At 37.5% G+C, this 17,233-nt stretch overlaps 1 protein-coding gene and 1 pseudogene across 13 annotated transcripts in view; one reads left to right on the top strand and one right to left on the bottom strand.

Moving 5' to 3' along the window:
- DCAF6 (DDB1 and CUL4 associated factor 6) overlaps positions 1-17,233 on the top strand; it is a 183,976-nt gene that overhangs the window by 51,541 nt on the left and 115,202 nt on the right. For all 13 annotated transcript variants that reach the window (XM_025287419.3, XM_044944078.2, XM_044944083.2 and 10 more), the window contains one exon: positions 10,423-10,608. In XM_025287419.3, the coding sequence (XP_025143204.3) occupies positions 10,423-10,608 (186 nt within the window). The remainder of the gene's footprint in view (positions 1-10,422; positions 10,609-17,233) is intronic.
- LOC102406232 lies at positions 12,384-13,070 on the bottom strand (annotated as a pseudogene).

Genomic DNA, 17,233 nt, shown 5'->3' with positions numbered 1-17,233 from the left:
AAATAAAATTATACAAAATGGAAGGGAAAAAGGTGAATCCAGAGAAGTGAGCATGATAACTTTTACCCTGAAGATATTTGTCAGTCTTATATCTAAACTTCAGTTTTGGTGACCTTGAAGGTCAAGGTAAATAGAAACAAAGCTCAGGATCCCAATCATGTATGGATTCCTGTAGGAGACTTTATACACTATTCTGGCACTGTCTATACCATGAGGACTCCCAAAGGTCCTTCTCATGGTATAGATGAAACAGAAGGAAGTTAGTCCTCTGGTAGCCTTGGAGCATCCTGTTAAAGAAATCCTGAATATATGCAAAAGTTTGATTTGGCTTCATCCAGCTACCTTTAGTTCTTAGAGCATAAAATGTTATTTGTTTCTTCTATGCTTTTCTTCTACTTTTCTCGGTTAGTGGTGTGTTCTTTCCCATGCACCTCCTACCTACTTGGCAAGTTTAATTTCATCCTTTGAGCCTCAACTCTTATCTGTTCAGTGCAGTTGCTCAGTCGTGTCCAACTCTTTGAGACCCCATGCACTGCAGCATGCCAGGCTTCCCTGTCCATCACCAACTCCCGGAGCCTGCTCAAACTCATGTCTATTGAGTCGGTTATGCCATCCAACCATCTCATCCTCTGTCATCCCCTTTTCCTCCTGCCCTCAGTCTTTCCCAGGATCAGGGTCTTTCCCAGTGAGTCAGTTCTTTGCATCAGGTGGCCAAAGTATTGAATCTTCAGCTTCGTCTGAAATAATCTGTAATAATCTCTAATTTCCTCTAGGTGGATGTAGGCATTCCTTCCCCATGTTCTTGTATTTTATGGATAACTCAATTACTATGTGGAGAAGGCAATGGCAACCCACTCTGGTACTCTCGCCTGGAAAATCCCATGGACGGAGGAGCCTGGTAGGCTATAGTCCGTGGGGTCGCTAAGCGTCAGACACAAATGAGCGAATTCACTTTGACTTTTCCTTTCATGCATTGGAGAAGGAAATGGCAACCCACTCCAGTTTTCTTGCCTGGAGATTCCCAAGGCCGGGGGAGCCTGGTGGGCTGCTGTCTATGGGGTCACACAGAGTCGGACGTGACTTAAGCGACTTAGCAGCAGCAGCAGCAGCAGCAATTACATGTTTGTGTTTGCATGTTGCTCACTATTAGATTCTAACTTATTTGGGACAATGATAATTTTGTTTTAGTTTCCTCAACACTTAGTAAATTACCTGTTACATAGTAGGTGCTCAATAAGTATGAGTAAAAGAAGGCAAGAAGTTTCTGTATTCAGTGCCTTAGAGAGGAGTAGGGGTGAATTTGGGGAGAGGTGATTTTTACTAAGACATTGAAGAGCTAACATCTTCTATCTGGACACTCCTGGACCAAGCTTGAAGTTTTAGAACTGTTGTGTATAACATGATGCACAAAGAAAGCGATATGTGCTTGGCCAGTGAGATTAGTGACAGTAACCTGATGATTAGCAGAGTGAGGGATGTTATAGCTAGTTCACTTTCACATTTGTTGCTAATCGTATTTTAAAATATCATTTATATTCATTTCATATTGTTACTCTGCCAACTTCCATCTCTTTTGGGCATTAGTTTTAGGTTTTTCTGAAATCCAAGAACAGAAATCCATTTTCGGGATGGTGTTTTCTATTAATCCAAGGAAAGCATACATTAGAAAATATTTCCAGTTTTTAAAATTTATAACTGTTTGCACCTGTCCATCTAATTTTTCTTAAATTGACACGTTATTGCTGTTTACCTCCAGTAGCGTGCGTCTCTATTGATTGCATTGACCCATTTCCACATTAAAAACAAATTCCAGCCTTTGGTAAAATTACTAACTGTATATACATAAATATAGTTCGTTCAACAATTATCTATTAATTAGAGAAGTTCAGTTCAGAACTAAGTCCTATCCGACTCTTTGCGATGCCATGGACTACAGCATACTAGGCTTCCCTGTCCTTCACCATCTCCTGGAGTTTGCAGAAAATCATGTACATTGAGTTGATGATGCCATCCAACTATCTCATCCTGTCACTCCTGCTCCTCCTGCCTTTGCTCTTCTCTAGCATCAGGTTCTTTTCCAGTAAGTAGTATGTTTCCATCAGGTGGCTAATGTATTGGAGTTTCAGCTTCAACATCAGGCCTTCTAATGCACATTCAGGACTGATTTCCTTTAGGATGGACTGGTTGGATCGCCTTGCAGTCCAAGGGATTCTCAAGAGTCTTCTCCAAGACCACAGGTCAAAAGCATCAATTCTTCGGTGCTCAGCTTTCTCTATAGTCCAACTCTCATATCCATACATGACTCCTGGAAAAACCATAGCCTTGACTAGACAAACCTTTGTGGACAAAGTAATGTCTCTGCTTTTTAACATGCTGTCTGGGTTGTTAATAACTTTTCTTCCAAGGAGTAAGCGTCTTTTAATTTCATGGCTGCAGTCACCATCTACAGTGATTTTGGAGCCCAGAAAAATAAAATCTGCCACTGTTTCCACTGCTTCTCCATCTATTTGCCATGAAGTGATGGGACCTGATGCCATGATCTTCGTTTTCTGAATGTTGAGCTTTAAGCCAACTTTTTCATTCTCCTCTTTCACTTTCATCACGAAGTTCTTTAGTTCTTCTTCACTTTCTCCTATAAGGGTGATGTTATCGGCATATCTGAGGTTATTGATATTTCTCCTAGCAATCTTGATTCCAGCTTGTGCTTCATCTAGCCCAGCGTTCCTCATGATGTATATAAGTTAAATAAGCAGGGTGACAATATACAGCCTTGACATAGTCCTTTTCCTATTTGGAACCAGTCTGTTCCATGTCCAGTTCTAAGTATTGCTTCCTGACCTGCATACAGGTTTCTCAAGAGGCCGGTCAGGTGGTCTGGTATTCTCATCTCTTTCAGAATTGTCCACAGTTTATTGTGATCCACACAGTCAAAGGCTTTGGCATAGTCAATAAAGTAGAAATACATGTTATTCTGGAACCCTCTTGCTTTTTCGATGATTCAGTGGATGTTGGCAATTTGATCTCTGGTTCCTCTGCCTTTTCTAAAACCAGCTTGAACATCTAGATACGGTTTACGTATTGTTGAAGCCTGGCTTCGAGAATTTTGAGCATTACTTTGCTAGCATGTGATATGAGTGCAATTGTGCGGTAGTTGAGCATTCCTTGGCATTGCCTTTCCTAGGGATTGGAATGAAAACGGACGTTTTCCAGTTCTGTGGTCACTGCTGAATTTTCCAAATTTGCTGGCATATTGAATGCAGCACTTTCACAGCATCATCTTTTAGGATTTGAAATAGCTCAACTGGAATTCTGTCCTCTCCACTAGCTTTGTTTGTAGTGATGCTTCTTAAGGTCCACTTGACTTCACACGGCAGGATGTCTGGCTATAGGTGAGTGATCACACCATTGTGATTATCTGGGTCGTGAAGATCTTTTTTGTACAGTTCTTCTGTGTATTCTTGCCACCTCTTCTTAATATCTTCTGCTTCTGTCAGGTCCATACCATTTTTGTCCTTTATCGAGCCCATTTTTGCATGAAATGTTCTCTTGGTATCTCTAATTTTCTTGAAGAGAGCTGTAGTCTTTCCCATTCTATTGTTTCCCTCTATTTGCACTGATCACTGAGGAAGGCTTTCTTATCTCTCCTTGCTATTCTTTGGAACTCTGCATTCAAATGGGTGTATCTTTCCTTTTCTTCTTTGCTTTTGGCTTTTCTTCTTTTCACAGCTATTTGTAAGGCCTCCTTAGACAGCCATTTTGCTTTTTTGCATTTCTTTTTCTTGGGGATGGTTTTACTTCCTGTCTCTTGTGCAGTGTCATGTACCTCCATCCATAGTTCATCAGGCACTCTGTCTATCAGATCTAGTCCCTTAAATCTATTTCTCACTTTCACTGTATAATCATAAGGAATTTGATTTAGGTTATACCTGAATGGCCGAGAAGGCAATGGCACCCCACTCCAGTACTCTTGCCTGGAAAATCCCATGGACGGAGGAGCCTGGTAGGCTACACAGTCCATGGGGTCGCTAAGAGTCAGACGCGACTGAGCGACTTCACTTTCACTTTTCACTTTCATGCATTGGAGAAGGAAATGGCAACCCACTCCAGTGTTCTTACCTGGAGAATCCCAGGGACGGGGGAGCCTGGTGGGCTGCCGTCTATGGGGTCACACAGAGTCGTACACGACTGAAGTGACTTAGGTTAGCGTAGCGTATACATGAATGGTCTAGTGGTTTTCCCTACTTTCTTCAGTTTAAGTCTGAATTTGGCAATAAGGAGTTCATGATCTGAGCCACAGTTGTGAGTTAGCTTGAGCATTCTTTGGCATTACCTTTGTTAGTATTTCCACTTTCTTATATAGTGGTTAAGGAAAGAGAAATGTTAGATTTTGACTTGATAAACTAGGTGATCAAGGTGTGGTGGATAGTGATCAACTAGGTGTGGGTGGATAGTGATGTTATTAAGGTGTGGAATACTAGAGAGGGAATAAATTTAGAGTGGGACATCTGCAATGAAGAGATTTTTTCAGAGAGAACAGATTGGTTCAGTGGAAAGGACTTAATTACTTTAATAGTTACTCTGATTAATTAAGAAATTTCTTTCCATTTTTGAGTGATATATGCCAACACACATTAGTATATTGAATGAGATTCCTGCTTTTGTTTTTGAAGCTATGCATAAACCTGTTGAATGGAGATAAATCAAATTGTTAATAATGTCTACTGAAGGTGACTAAAGTCAAAGACCTATCAGATTAAAACTATGAAAGACCTAGCATACATTGTGTGTACTTAGATGTACTTAGCTACTTGGTAAATCATGCTGAAATATATGCTACTTGGTAAATTATGCTGAAATATATGTTGACATTAAAGTCTATGATTCTATCTTGTTTAAAAGCTTTACATTAATTATTCTCTATGTTATTTCTTATACTTTAATTGAGCAGATCTCAGTGTCTTATACTTGGAGAGAGGAATGAACAAGTTTAACATGCTTTACAGACAATTTTTATTGTCCATTGGCTTTGGTTAATGTAGGTACAATGACTCTCCTCTTTTTTTATTTGACCCTCATTAAATGTGCATTAATGGCCAGGGAAGCCTGGAGTCCTGCAGAGAGTAGGACACGACTGAGTGACTGATCAACAACAGATAAGACCTACAGTGGAGTACTGTATGGTACTCAGCAAACCCTTGTTTTGTTTGTGACCCCAGGACTTAGATGAAGTGACTGTAATACTTATTTAAATTTAAGTATTTACTTCATCTAAGTTGTCAAGGTAATTAGCTGCTAATAATTATCTGTGTTCTGGCTTGGTGTCGTACTGTCAGTTAATGAATTTGTCAATTAGTCTTATATTGTAAATAGTTACTTGAAACCAAACCAAAAATAAAGTTGATGTATCTTTTCCTAAATTTTTTTTAAATTTGAAAACTGATCGATAAGGTAATACAATCAACATCCACAAATAGACTTTTGAAAAAAGTATTTCAGAATAATTTGGAGGTGTCATGCATTTCATGAATACTCTGACATCTGTCTACTAAGAACAAGAACATTATCCTGTATAACTGTAATGCAGTTACCATGGTCAGAAAGTATAATATTGAATATAGAGTTGATCCTCTTTACTTAGAGATTCTATGTTTGCACGTTTACCAACTCATTAAATTTATTTTTACCCTTCCACATCAATAACTTTCAGTGCTTTTCTGGTCATTGATGGCCATTCACATGTACAGAGTGGCAAAAAATTTGAATTGCCTAACCCCTACATCAATACACATGTTCTCAGATGAGATCAAACAAGGTGCTGCTGGGTACTTCTTGTTTCACATCGAATACTGTAAGCATACTGCATCCTTTGTGTGATATATTGAATGTCACACGTTTTGCATTTTTGTGCTTTTTGTTCATGACTTCAATGGTTAAAAGGGTCCCCAGTTATCTTCCTGAGTATCGTCTAGTCTTCCTAAGTATAAGACACCTGGAATATACTTTATAGAGAAAATATGTTAGATGAGCTTCATTTGTTACTGTTTGTTGTCCAGTCACTAGTCGTGTCCAACTCTGTGACCCCGTGGACTACAGCCCACCAGGCTTGCCTGTTTTTTATTGTCTCCTGTAATTCTCTCAGATTCATGTTCATTGAGTCAGTGACACTATCTCATCCTCTGCCGCTGCCTTTTCTCTTTGCCTTCAGTCTTTCTCAGCATCAAGGTCTTTTCTAATAACTCATTTCTTCACATCAAGTGGCTAAAGTATTGTAGTTTCACCTTTAGCATCAGTCCTTCCAATGAATATTTAGATATGAATTATGGTACTCTTTGCCCTAAGTTCATTGTTAATGAATCAACAATATGTGTTAATTAGTGTGTCTTTAAACAAACACATACAACAGAGTTACTTATTGATTTGTTGATGAAAAGTTTGTGACCAGAGCCTCACAGAAACCTAACCCTGTATTTTCACAGGAGCAGTTGGTAATGGATACAGCACTTGCTTAAGGCAGTGTTAGGACTTCCTTGGTGGCTCAGTGGTAAAGAATCCACATGCCAATTCAGGAGTCTTATGTTCGATAACTGGGTTGGGAAGATCTCTTGGGGAAGGAAACGGCAGCCCACTCCAGTATTTTTGCCTGGGAAATCCCTTGGACAGAGGAGCCCAGTGGGCTATAGTCCATGGAGTCGCAAAAGAGTCAGGCACAACTTATTGATTAAAAAACAATGTAATCTTAGTGGTGACTTTATAGAACATAACTACCAGTAGTAATGAGAATTGCCTGTATGCTATATATATATATGATATATATGATTTTGTTCTATCGACTAAAAAAATGCACATCCTAAATGTTGAGAATTGTGTTTTATTCAGTGGACATACTGAGGACTTAAGCCAGGGAGACAGCCTCTCAGATATCTCTGAGGGACTGTTCTGAGGAGGTAAAGGGGAGCCAGGATAAGTATAAGAGTTTCTGCAAAAGAAAAAAAACAATCCACAAAACTCCAGGTGTCAGAACACCAAAAGATTGATGCTAATTTAAGAAAATCCAGACATCTCAAGTTAATAAATTTAGGAAGATAAATTTTTTCTTTTCCTGGGGAAGATACTGGAATCTGGGCTTAATGAAATTGTTCCTTTGTTCTGTCCCTTAACTATCTAAGGTCCTTTTTTTCTCCATCCTGATTCCCCTCAGGGTATACCATTGGGGGTGTCTGCAGAGGCTGATGGCTTGATGACTGGCAGCCTATTTATCGCTGTTCTAAGTTCCCCTCAGGGTTAACCATTGGGGGTAACTGCAGTGATTGCTGAATGTAACATCCTCTCTTCAGTGTTATGCAGGCATATCCTAGTATATGCCTGCTGTATCTATAGTATACATAGTATCTGTAGTATATTAGATAGCTTCCCTTATAGCTCAATTGGGAAAGAATCTGCCTGCAGTGCAGGAGGCCTGGGCTTGATTCCTGGGTTGGGAAGATCTCCTGGAGAAGGACATGGCAACCCACTCCAGTATTCTTGCCTGGAGAATCTTTTGGACAGAGGAGTCTGGCAGGCTACAGTCCATGGGGTTGCAAGAGTTGGACATGACTTAGTGACTAAACCAGCATATTATATATATATTACAATATATCTATAGTATATTACATATATCCACACATAGTACATGTACATATATACCTGTATATATTCAAATTTTCCCATTTGTTTCAGTAGTGTTCTTTAGCACTGCCATGCCTCTCTTAATCTAGCCCCCAGTGCAGCATCACACATTTCATTTAGTTGTCATATTTCCTTTATCTGCTTGAGAATAGTTCATGCAACTTTTTGGTCTTTCATGACATTGATATGTTGTTTTATTATTATATTGACTATCAAGTCATTTCATAGAATGTCCCTCCATTTGGATTTGTCTGTTTCTTCATGAGTTGATTAAAATTAAACATTTTTGCTAAGACTTCTCTATGATGTTGTGGTACATGATATTTGTTCCCTGACTGGTGATGTTAAATTTGATCTTTCCATTGTGAGGGTACATTTATCCTTTGTGATTATAAGCTATCTATGAAGTAGTGTGTTGAGATTGTGTAAATATTCTTTTTCATAAATGGTTTCAATATTTAATCAGTTGTTATAATGTCATTACAAATAGTGTTTTTTAATTCTATCATTTCTTCCACATTTACTAATTGACATTTTTTGGTAAATATGAGCATTTGTCTTTGCCATCATTTTGAAAAAATTACTATGGGATTATAGATTTTTATTTTTATTCAATAAATTATAATCTATCACTGATAATCTTTTGGATGCTCAAAGTGCTCCACTTTGTTCAGTAAGACATTTTTTTGTTGTTCTTTTATTTAAAAAAATTTTATTGGAGTATAGTTGATTTACAGTAGTATGTTAGTTTTGTTCAGTAAGACATTTAAAGTGAACTAAAGAAACTTTATGTTTCTGTTTTGACATACTCTCCCTTTTTTTAAAGCACATTTTAAAAATAAAAAACTACAACAGATACTTCCATTGTGCTAAATCTCCATTCTATATACATTGTGGGGATGTTCTGGAATTTATTCAGCCAGTCTCCTGTGTTTTGTTTGCTATTATGAATGACTCAGTAAATAACTGTTTTTTGTTTTTTGTTTTATTGTTGGATGTATACCTTCAGAGTAAATTCTTAGAAATAGACTTGTCTGATCAAAGTGTTAATGCATATGTAGTTTTGTGAGAGATTGCTAATTTCCTTTCTATTGGGCTCACACCATTTAGCATCCCACCAAAATTGTTTAAAGAGCCTGGTGTCCCTCTCCCCGCCACACTGACTTATACAGTATGTTGTCAAGCTTTTGAATTTTTGCTAATCTAAAAACTGGAAATTGGTGATCTCAGTGTAGTTTCAATTTGCATTTCCTATATGAAGTTGATGGTTTTTCAAATTTTTAAGGCCCATTTGTTTATCTTGGACTATATTCAGATCTTTTGCCCTTTTTTTTTTTCTCTCTCAATTTTTAAGCACTGTAGGGGGATTTGGTCTTTTATCTGCTGTGTTTGTTACAAATGTTGCAATGTTTATTTTAAACCATACTTCTGTCACAGGAATTCTGATCTTTTAAATTATTAAGGATTTAGGTGTAGGAACTTCTTTATTCTTTACAGACGTAGGAACTTCTGTACCATTTTATTACTTTACTTTTATGATTCTTTAAGACTCAGTTTGTTTTTATTTTTTCATCCTGAAAGGGAATGACTTAATCATTTAGGAAACAATTTCAAAAGTCAATCAAGATAGTCTTTTCATATTTACTATGAGTTTATGAATGAGTCACATATACCAAATAGGTAGAAATACACATATTTAATTTTCAAGGCACTCTTGTTGAACCCGTTTGCGTGCCTGATGCACAATGAGGCCAGACAAACCAAAATTTTAGAATTTGGAGCAGAGCAACGTTTATTGCAAGGATCATGCAAGAGGAACAAAGAGACCCAAACTCTCCATGGTTTTCAGGGAAGAAATTTTTACAAACAGAATTTGGGGGGCGGGCTACCAGGTATGTAACCCTGGCTGGTTGGCTGGTGGTAAGATAACATTGTTCTAGGAATCTCCAGCCTGTGTCCACATGCTCAGCCTCAAGTTACCGTCCTCCTTCTGGCTAGGGGCCTTAAGTTCTTGTAGAACTCAGAGATGTGTATCAAACTGTTATGCACAACCCCTTCTCCTCCCCTGCAGAGAACCAGAACCAAGTTCCCTTGCCCTTTCTAATTTCCTCAGTCTCCTAATTAGTAACTGAATCTGCCTTTTGGAACTCAGGGAAGGTCTAGGAGGCTGAAAGCCGTTTTCCTACAAACAAGGAAACAGAAGACACTCAAAGACTTTTAGGCCTGGGATGGCCTCACAGGTTCCTGCTTGGTCTCAGTCCCATTTTCTATGATTCTCCTCAGGCATGAGAGAAACAGATATTGGACTAGACAGGAAATAAAATTTGGATAGAGATAAACTCTGCAGAGGAACTTAGTTTTAGGGGGACTCTGTTTCAGCACTATTCTTGTTGCTATACTTAATCTTCTTTACATCTCAGAGGGAAATAAAATATGTGAGATTCTGATTTTTTTTTTCTAATTATAATATTGGGTTAGCCAAAAAGTTCATTTGGGATTTTCCATGTTACGCAAAAACTTGAACAAACTTTTTAGCCAACCCAATAGCTTGGACTCAAATGATAATTTTTCATTTGAGCTGAGAGTGTTAATGAGAATTTATTCCTGGCAAGGATTATATTAAGTTTGAATCCGAATGCTTCTTTTTAGGAAATAATAAATTACTAAAAATTAATCTTAGTAATTTAGTAATTAGTAATAAATTTACTCTTTAGTAATTTAGCAATAAATTACTAAAAACTCCTCTCTGTGTTTTAGGTTTTGACAACAATTCGTTCAGGGCACCGAGCAAATATATTTAGTGCAAAGTTCTTACCATGCACAAATGATAAGCAGATTGTATCCTGCTCTGGAGATGGAGTAATATTTTATACCAACGTTGAGCAAGATGCAGAAACTAACAGACAGTGCCAATTTACATGCCATTATGGAACTACCTATGAGGTACAGTATTACTATGATTTATCTATATGTATATATATGTGTATATGTTTTGTATAAGTGTGTATGTATGTGTAGATAGATGTGTGTATGTACATATTCATGCATAAATAAGTAAAGGTATTATTGACAAAATGTCTAGATTTTCAGTATTTGAGAAAATGTACCTTGATAGGATTGTGAATAAAGTTAAGGAATAAGATGTGAATAATAGTAATGGGGTTTGTAATTCCTTGAGCAACTATAAGAAAACAGATATCAGACTTTAAAGATGCTTCTTTATTGTGCTATAGGGCTCTATACTAGGCTTTAATCTCGTTACCATTTTCTCAGTGTTTTATATGAAGTGGCATGGTTATCAAAATGTCAGAAGACATGCTAGTACACTTAAATAAAGGAATCTGATTTATAAAGGTTATTAATAAGCTCAAGCCCTGAGCTGAATTAAAATGAGGTGAAATGAATCTGAGACTCAGTTATATATACTGCTTTGGTTCAGAAAAACTGCTTATTCTTCAGAAAGCTCTTTTATAATCTTGTCATTGCATTTCTTTGTATCAAATGATTCATTGTTTTCCCATGTAGTGCTGACATGGCATATTTTTTTCATTACTTGAATTTCAGTTTTTCTGTGCCCTCATGTTATGATACATCCTGACAAAAATAGTATTTTATAGCTGAATTTTTGTTAATCTATTTCTCACAAATTTGGCTTTTAACTGGAAATTTCAGTCAATTTATGTTTATTGTGAGTCCTGATAAATTTGGATCTATATATATATATATCTTATTGTAAGTTTTTTTATTTGAAAGTATTTTCTGTTATTGATTTCCCTGTTCTCTTTTTGACATTCTTTTGAATTTCTTGAAGGTTTTGCATTTGGCCCATTTTGTTTCTGCTATTGCAAGGAAGATAGACATTCATATTTTACAAGAGTAGTTAACAAAGTCTAAAGTCAATAAGTACCTTTGCCTTTCTCCTGAATATATACCTTAGCTCATTATAATTTTTCCATCCCTTGTCTAATTTTATATGCTTATATTGTTCAGGACACTCTATCTTCTTCTGAATCAAAAATATTATTATTGTTTTATTAGTCTTTACTATATTAGATTTACCTACATTTTTGCTTGTACTTTTCCATTTTCTGTTTACAGGTTTTCTGTGTGGGGTCATTTGGTATCTCAAGCACATTCTTTTTTTTTTCTTTTTTCCCATTATACAGTTTGTTTTAAATGTATCAAATATAAAGGTGCAAAGCAAAAAATAAATGTTTTTGAAGCTAGGAGAGTAAGTATGCTATTCCTAGTCAGATACAAACTTAGTTATCGCACACGTACACAAAGCAAAAATGACATGAAACAGGAAAAACTGAAGAACTTCTTTTGCTTTCAGAAAACAGCCAAGAAACTGAAGACAATTCTTTTTATGAATTAAAAAAAAATTTTTTTGTCCATAGTAGCTAACATGCCTTCTTTAGGCAGTGAACTTTTTTCTGCTTGAAACGTTAATACATCCATATTTTTACTGTCTATAAAAATCAAGTCTCCCAGTAAAAATGGTATTTTACCACACTAATCTTTCAATTCCATCACTAAAAATGTAGTTATACACAATTTCTAGCCTCTTGAAACACTCTGCATGATGGATTTTAGTCACTGGAATGACTAATTTCTCAGAAAAGCAGCGTTGCCTCAACTGTGGTATGATTTGGTGGTCAGTATTCTTGTTTTCTAGTAAAGATCTCATAAGCAGGAACACTGGGTTCCTTGTGATTTCATCGATCAAGGAAACATTTCCGAGCAGCTTCTGAGCAAACATTTCTTAACAGGTTGATCACAGATCTGGGGTCTTCACTCTTCATAATGGCACTGCCAGACACAATTGTGTTAGCTCCTGCCTCTGCACATTTATGGATGGTGTCTGGACCTACTCCACCATCAACCTCGATGTCCAAAGATGGGAACTGGGTCCTCAAGCAGTGAACCTTTGGCATCATATCTTTCATGAGTTTCTGCCCTACAAGCCCATGTTTCACTGTCATAACCAAGGCCATATCTATCTGATTGATTACCCAATGGTGTCAAATACCTGTAGTTCCTGATTTGATAGCAAGGCCAGCCTTCATTCCATTCTCTCGAACGTCTTTGGTCAAAGCTCCTGGCTTGTCTGTAGCCTCCAGATGAAAGGTATGTTGATTGGCTCCTGCTATAGCCATTGGTTTTACTCACTCTTCTGGCCTGGACACTACCATGTGCATGTCAAAGGAAGAGTCCTGGCGTAGCTCCTTTTGGAGGCTTTCTACTGCAGGGTGACCAAAGGTGATGTTGGGAACAAAATGCCCATCTATTACATCCAGGTGCAGATAATCAACCTCAGAGTCCAACATCTGCAGGAACTCGGCCCCTAAACTGGCCAGGTTACTGTTGTGGATGGATAGGCCAATTTTGCAGCCAGATGCCATCGTGCTAGTGCTCCAGAGCTAAAGTACATTCTTTACCAGTTCCTTTAAGTCAGAGTTTGCTGATATAAAACAATTTTAGTCCTATTTTCCTTTTATATCATTCACTTCTTCCCTTTTCATCCTTTTCTAGAAAATACCTTTTTTATGTCAGTTCTTCAGAGGTAGTCTTACTAGATACAGGCTTCTAGTTTGACAGTTACTCTATTTCAGGTGATATTTCACTGTATTCTGACTTGACTTTTGAAGTTGAGCAGTCAATCAACAGTTTAATTGTGGTTCCTTTGTATTTAAGTTATCTCTTCCTTGACTGAATTTAATTCTGTTTTTCTTTGTGTTTTTTTTTTTTTCCTTCATTGATGTCACAACAGTGTATCGAGGTATGGATTTCCTTTTGATTTTTCTTGGAATTTTTATGTGTTCTTAGTCTGAGAAATTGGAATCTTGAAAAATGAGGGAAATTTATAGATAATAAGTTTTTAGTTCTTTCCCATTCTCTGTATTTTTTATTCTGGAATTCTGATTAGATATATGTTAAGACCTTCCTGTTCCATCTAGCATTAAACTTTTATCCCCCATTGAAGTACGAAACATAAAGGAAAAGTACAAAGCACTGAATATATCTCAGTAAATTATCACAAAGTGAATTTGTTCATGTAGCAGCCACATAGATCAAGAAATATAAGGCATTAAGGACTTCCCCGAAGCTGCTGTATCCTGATTTCCATCATCTTGTTTTTCTAACCACTTTAGTTTTTTTGTTTTTGAACATTGTATGCAGTGAGTCATATTAAATGGTCTTTTGTTTATTTTTAAATTTGTTATTGTTTGCTGAACAAAGTCTTTCCCTTACATTTGTGAAACTCATCTGTGTTGGGTACCACTACAGTGTGTTTATTTTCACTGCTTTTTAGTGTTCGATTGTGTGAATAAGCCACAGCTGATGGATCTGTTCTGCTGATGAAAATTTTAAATTTGATTTTCAATTTGGAGAACATACTTTACATGACTTTCAGTATTTATGTTTAGAAGTAAACTTTTTCTGTCATAGGATATGTATTTGTTTATTTTAGAGATAGTGCCAAATATTTTTCCAAAATGTAACAGCGTGTGTTCCCACCAATAGCATATAATAAGAATTCCTTTTGCTCCTCATCTTTGCCAACAGTATATATGGTTAATCTCTAATTTTGAACAGGCTTATTTAAATGTCTTTTACTGTTGTTATTGCTGAGGTTACTACATAGTTTATTGGTTATTTAGATATACTGTTTTGTCAAGTGCCTATTCAGAATTCTTTCCTAATCTTTCTATTAGGTTGTCCATTTTATTTCATTATTACTGTTGATTTATAGGAATTTCTTTTATCTTCAGCATATGAAACGATCTCTTCCAACTCTGTGGTTGTATATTCACTCTCCTAATGGTGTCTTTTCATGAGCAAAAGTTATCTGTGTTGTCTTAATGTATTGGTCTTTTTTTTTTTTTTTAAATTGTACCTGCTTTCTGTATCCTGCTCAAAAAAGTCTTTTTCTTTCTGAAGGTTATGGAGACATTCTTCTGTTTTAGACTCTCTTTTAGAAAGACTATTGTTTTGTCTTTTGCATTTAGATCTTGTTTTGCTCTTGTTCAGTTGCTAAGTCCTGTCTGACTCTTTGTGACCGCATGGATAGCAGTACACCAGGCTTGTTTATCCTTCACTATTTTTCCAGAGTTTTCTCAAAATCACTGTTTCCTAAATTTTCTCAAATGGACCCCTGTCCATTGATTCAGTGATGCTGTATAACCATCTCATCCTCTGCTGCCCCCTTCTCATCTTGCCTTCAATCTTTCCCAATATCAGAATGTTTTCCAGTGAGTCTGCTCTTCAGGTGGCCAAAGTATTGGAGCTTCAGCTCCAGCATCATTTCTTCCAATGAATATTCAGGACTGATGTCCTTTAGGACTGACTGGTTTGATGTCTTTGCATCCCAAGGGACTCTCAAGAGTCTTTTCCAGCACCACTAGCATTCAGTTCTTTGGTGCTCAGCTTTCTTTAGGATCCAACACTCACATCCGTACATGACTCCTGGAAAAACCATATTTTTGATTATATGTACCTTTGTTGGCAAACTGATCTTTGCTTTTTATTACACTGCCTAGGTTTGTCATAGCTTTCCTTCCAAGGAGCAATCATCTTTTAATTTCATGGCTGCAATCACTGTACACAGTGATTTTGGAGCCCAGGAAAATGAAATCTGTTAATATTTCCACTTTTTACCCTTCTATTTGCCATGAAGTGATGGGACTGGATACCATAATCTTATTTAGTTTTTTGAGTGTAGAGTTTAAGCCAGCTTTTTCACTCCTCATTCACCATCATCAAGAGGCTCTTTATTTCTCTTTACTTTCTGCTATTAGAGTGGCATCATCTTCATATCTGAGGTTATTGATGTTTCTTCTGGCAATCTTGATTCCAGCTTGTGATTCATCCAGCTCAGCATTTAGCATGATACACTCTTTATATGACAGAATGTGGTCCACTGGAGAAGGGAATGGCAAAGCGCTTCAGTATTCTTGCCTTGAGAACCCCATGAACAGTACGAAAAGGCAAAATAATAGGATACTGAAAGGGGAACTCCCTGGGTCAGTAGATATCCAATATGCTACTGGAGATAAGTGGAGAAATTACTCCAGAAAGAATGACGGGATGGAGCCAAAGCAAAAATAATACCCAGCTGTGGATGTGACTGGTGATAGAAGCAAGGTCCGATGCTGTGAAGAGCAGTATTGCATAGGAACCTGGAATGTCAGGTCCATGAATCAAGGCAAATTGGAAGTGGTCAAACAGGAGATGGCAAGAGTGAACATCAACATTCCAGGAATCAGCGAACTAAAATGGACTGGAATGGGTGAATTTAACTCAGATGACCATTATAACTACTACTGTGGGCAGGAATCCCTTAGAAGAAGTGGAGTAGCCATCATGGTCAACAAGAGAGCCCAAAATGCAGTGCTGTTGCTGCTACTAAGTCGCTTCAGTTGTGTCCGACTCTGTGCGATTCCATAGATGGCAGGCCAAGAGGCTCCCCCATCCCTGAGATTCTCCAGGCAAGAACACTGGAGTGGGTTGCCATTGCCTTCTCCAATGCAGAAAAGTAAAAACTGAAAGCGAAGTCGCTGAGTCTTGTCTGACTCTTAGCGACCCCATGGACCGCGGCCCACCAGGCTCCTCCATCCATGGGATTTTCCAGGCAAGAGTACTGGAATGGGGTGCCATTGCCTTCTCTGCCAAAATGCAGTACTTGGATGCAATCTCAAAAGCAGCTGAATGATCTTTGTTCGTTTCCGAGGCAAACCATTCAATATCACAGTAATCCAAGCCTATGCCCTGACCAGTAATGCTGAAGAAGCTGAAGTTGAATGGTTCTATGAAGACCTACAAGACCTTTTAGAACTAATACCCAAAAAAGATGCCCTTTTCATTATAGGGGACTGGAATGCAAAAGTAGGAAGTCATGAAACACCTGGAGTAACAGGCTAATCTGGCCTTGGAATATGGAATGGAGCAGGGCAAAGACTAATAGAGTTTTGCCAAGAGAACGCACTGGTCATAGCAAACACCCTCTTCCAAAAACACGAGAAGACTCTACACATGGACATCACCAGATGGTGAACACCAAAATCAGACTGATTATATTCTTTGTAGTCAAAGATGGAAAAGCTCTATACAGTCAGCAAAAACAAGACCGGGAGCTGACTGTAGTAGCTCAGATCATGAACTCCTTATTGCCAAATTCAGACTTAAATTGAAGAAAGTGGGGGAAACCACCAGACCATTCAGGTATGACCTAAATCAAATCCCTTATGATTATACAGTGAAAGTGAGAAATAGATTTAAGGGACTAGATCTGATAGAGTGCTTGATGAACTATGGACGGAGGTTTGTGACATTGTACAGGAGACAGGGATCAAGACCATCCCCATGGAAAAGAAATGCAATAAAGCAAAATGGATGTCTGAGGAGGCCTTACAAATAGCTATGAAAAGAAGAGAAGCGAAAAGCAAAGGAGAAAAGGAAAGGTATAAGCCTCTGAATGCAGAGTTCCAAAGAATAGCAAGGAGAGATAAGAAAGCCTTCCTTAGCGATCAATGCAAAGAAATAGAGGAAAACAACACAATGGGAA

This window comes from Bubalus bubalis, chromosome 6 (genome assembly GCF_019923935.1).
Source record: "Bubalus bubalis isolate 160015118507 breed Murrah chromosome 6, NDDB_SH_1, whole genome shotgun sequence".
Taxonomy (NCBI): Eukaryota; Metazoa; Chordata; class Mammalia; order Artiodactyla; family Bovidae; genus Bubalus; species Bubalus bubalis.
This window is presented reverse-complemented; position numbering and strand designations above follow the sequence as displayed.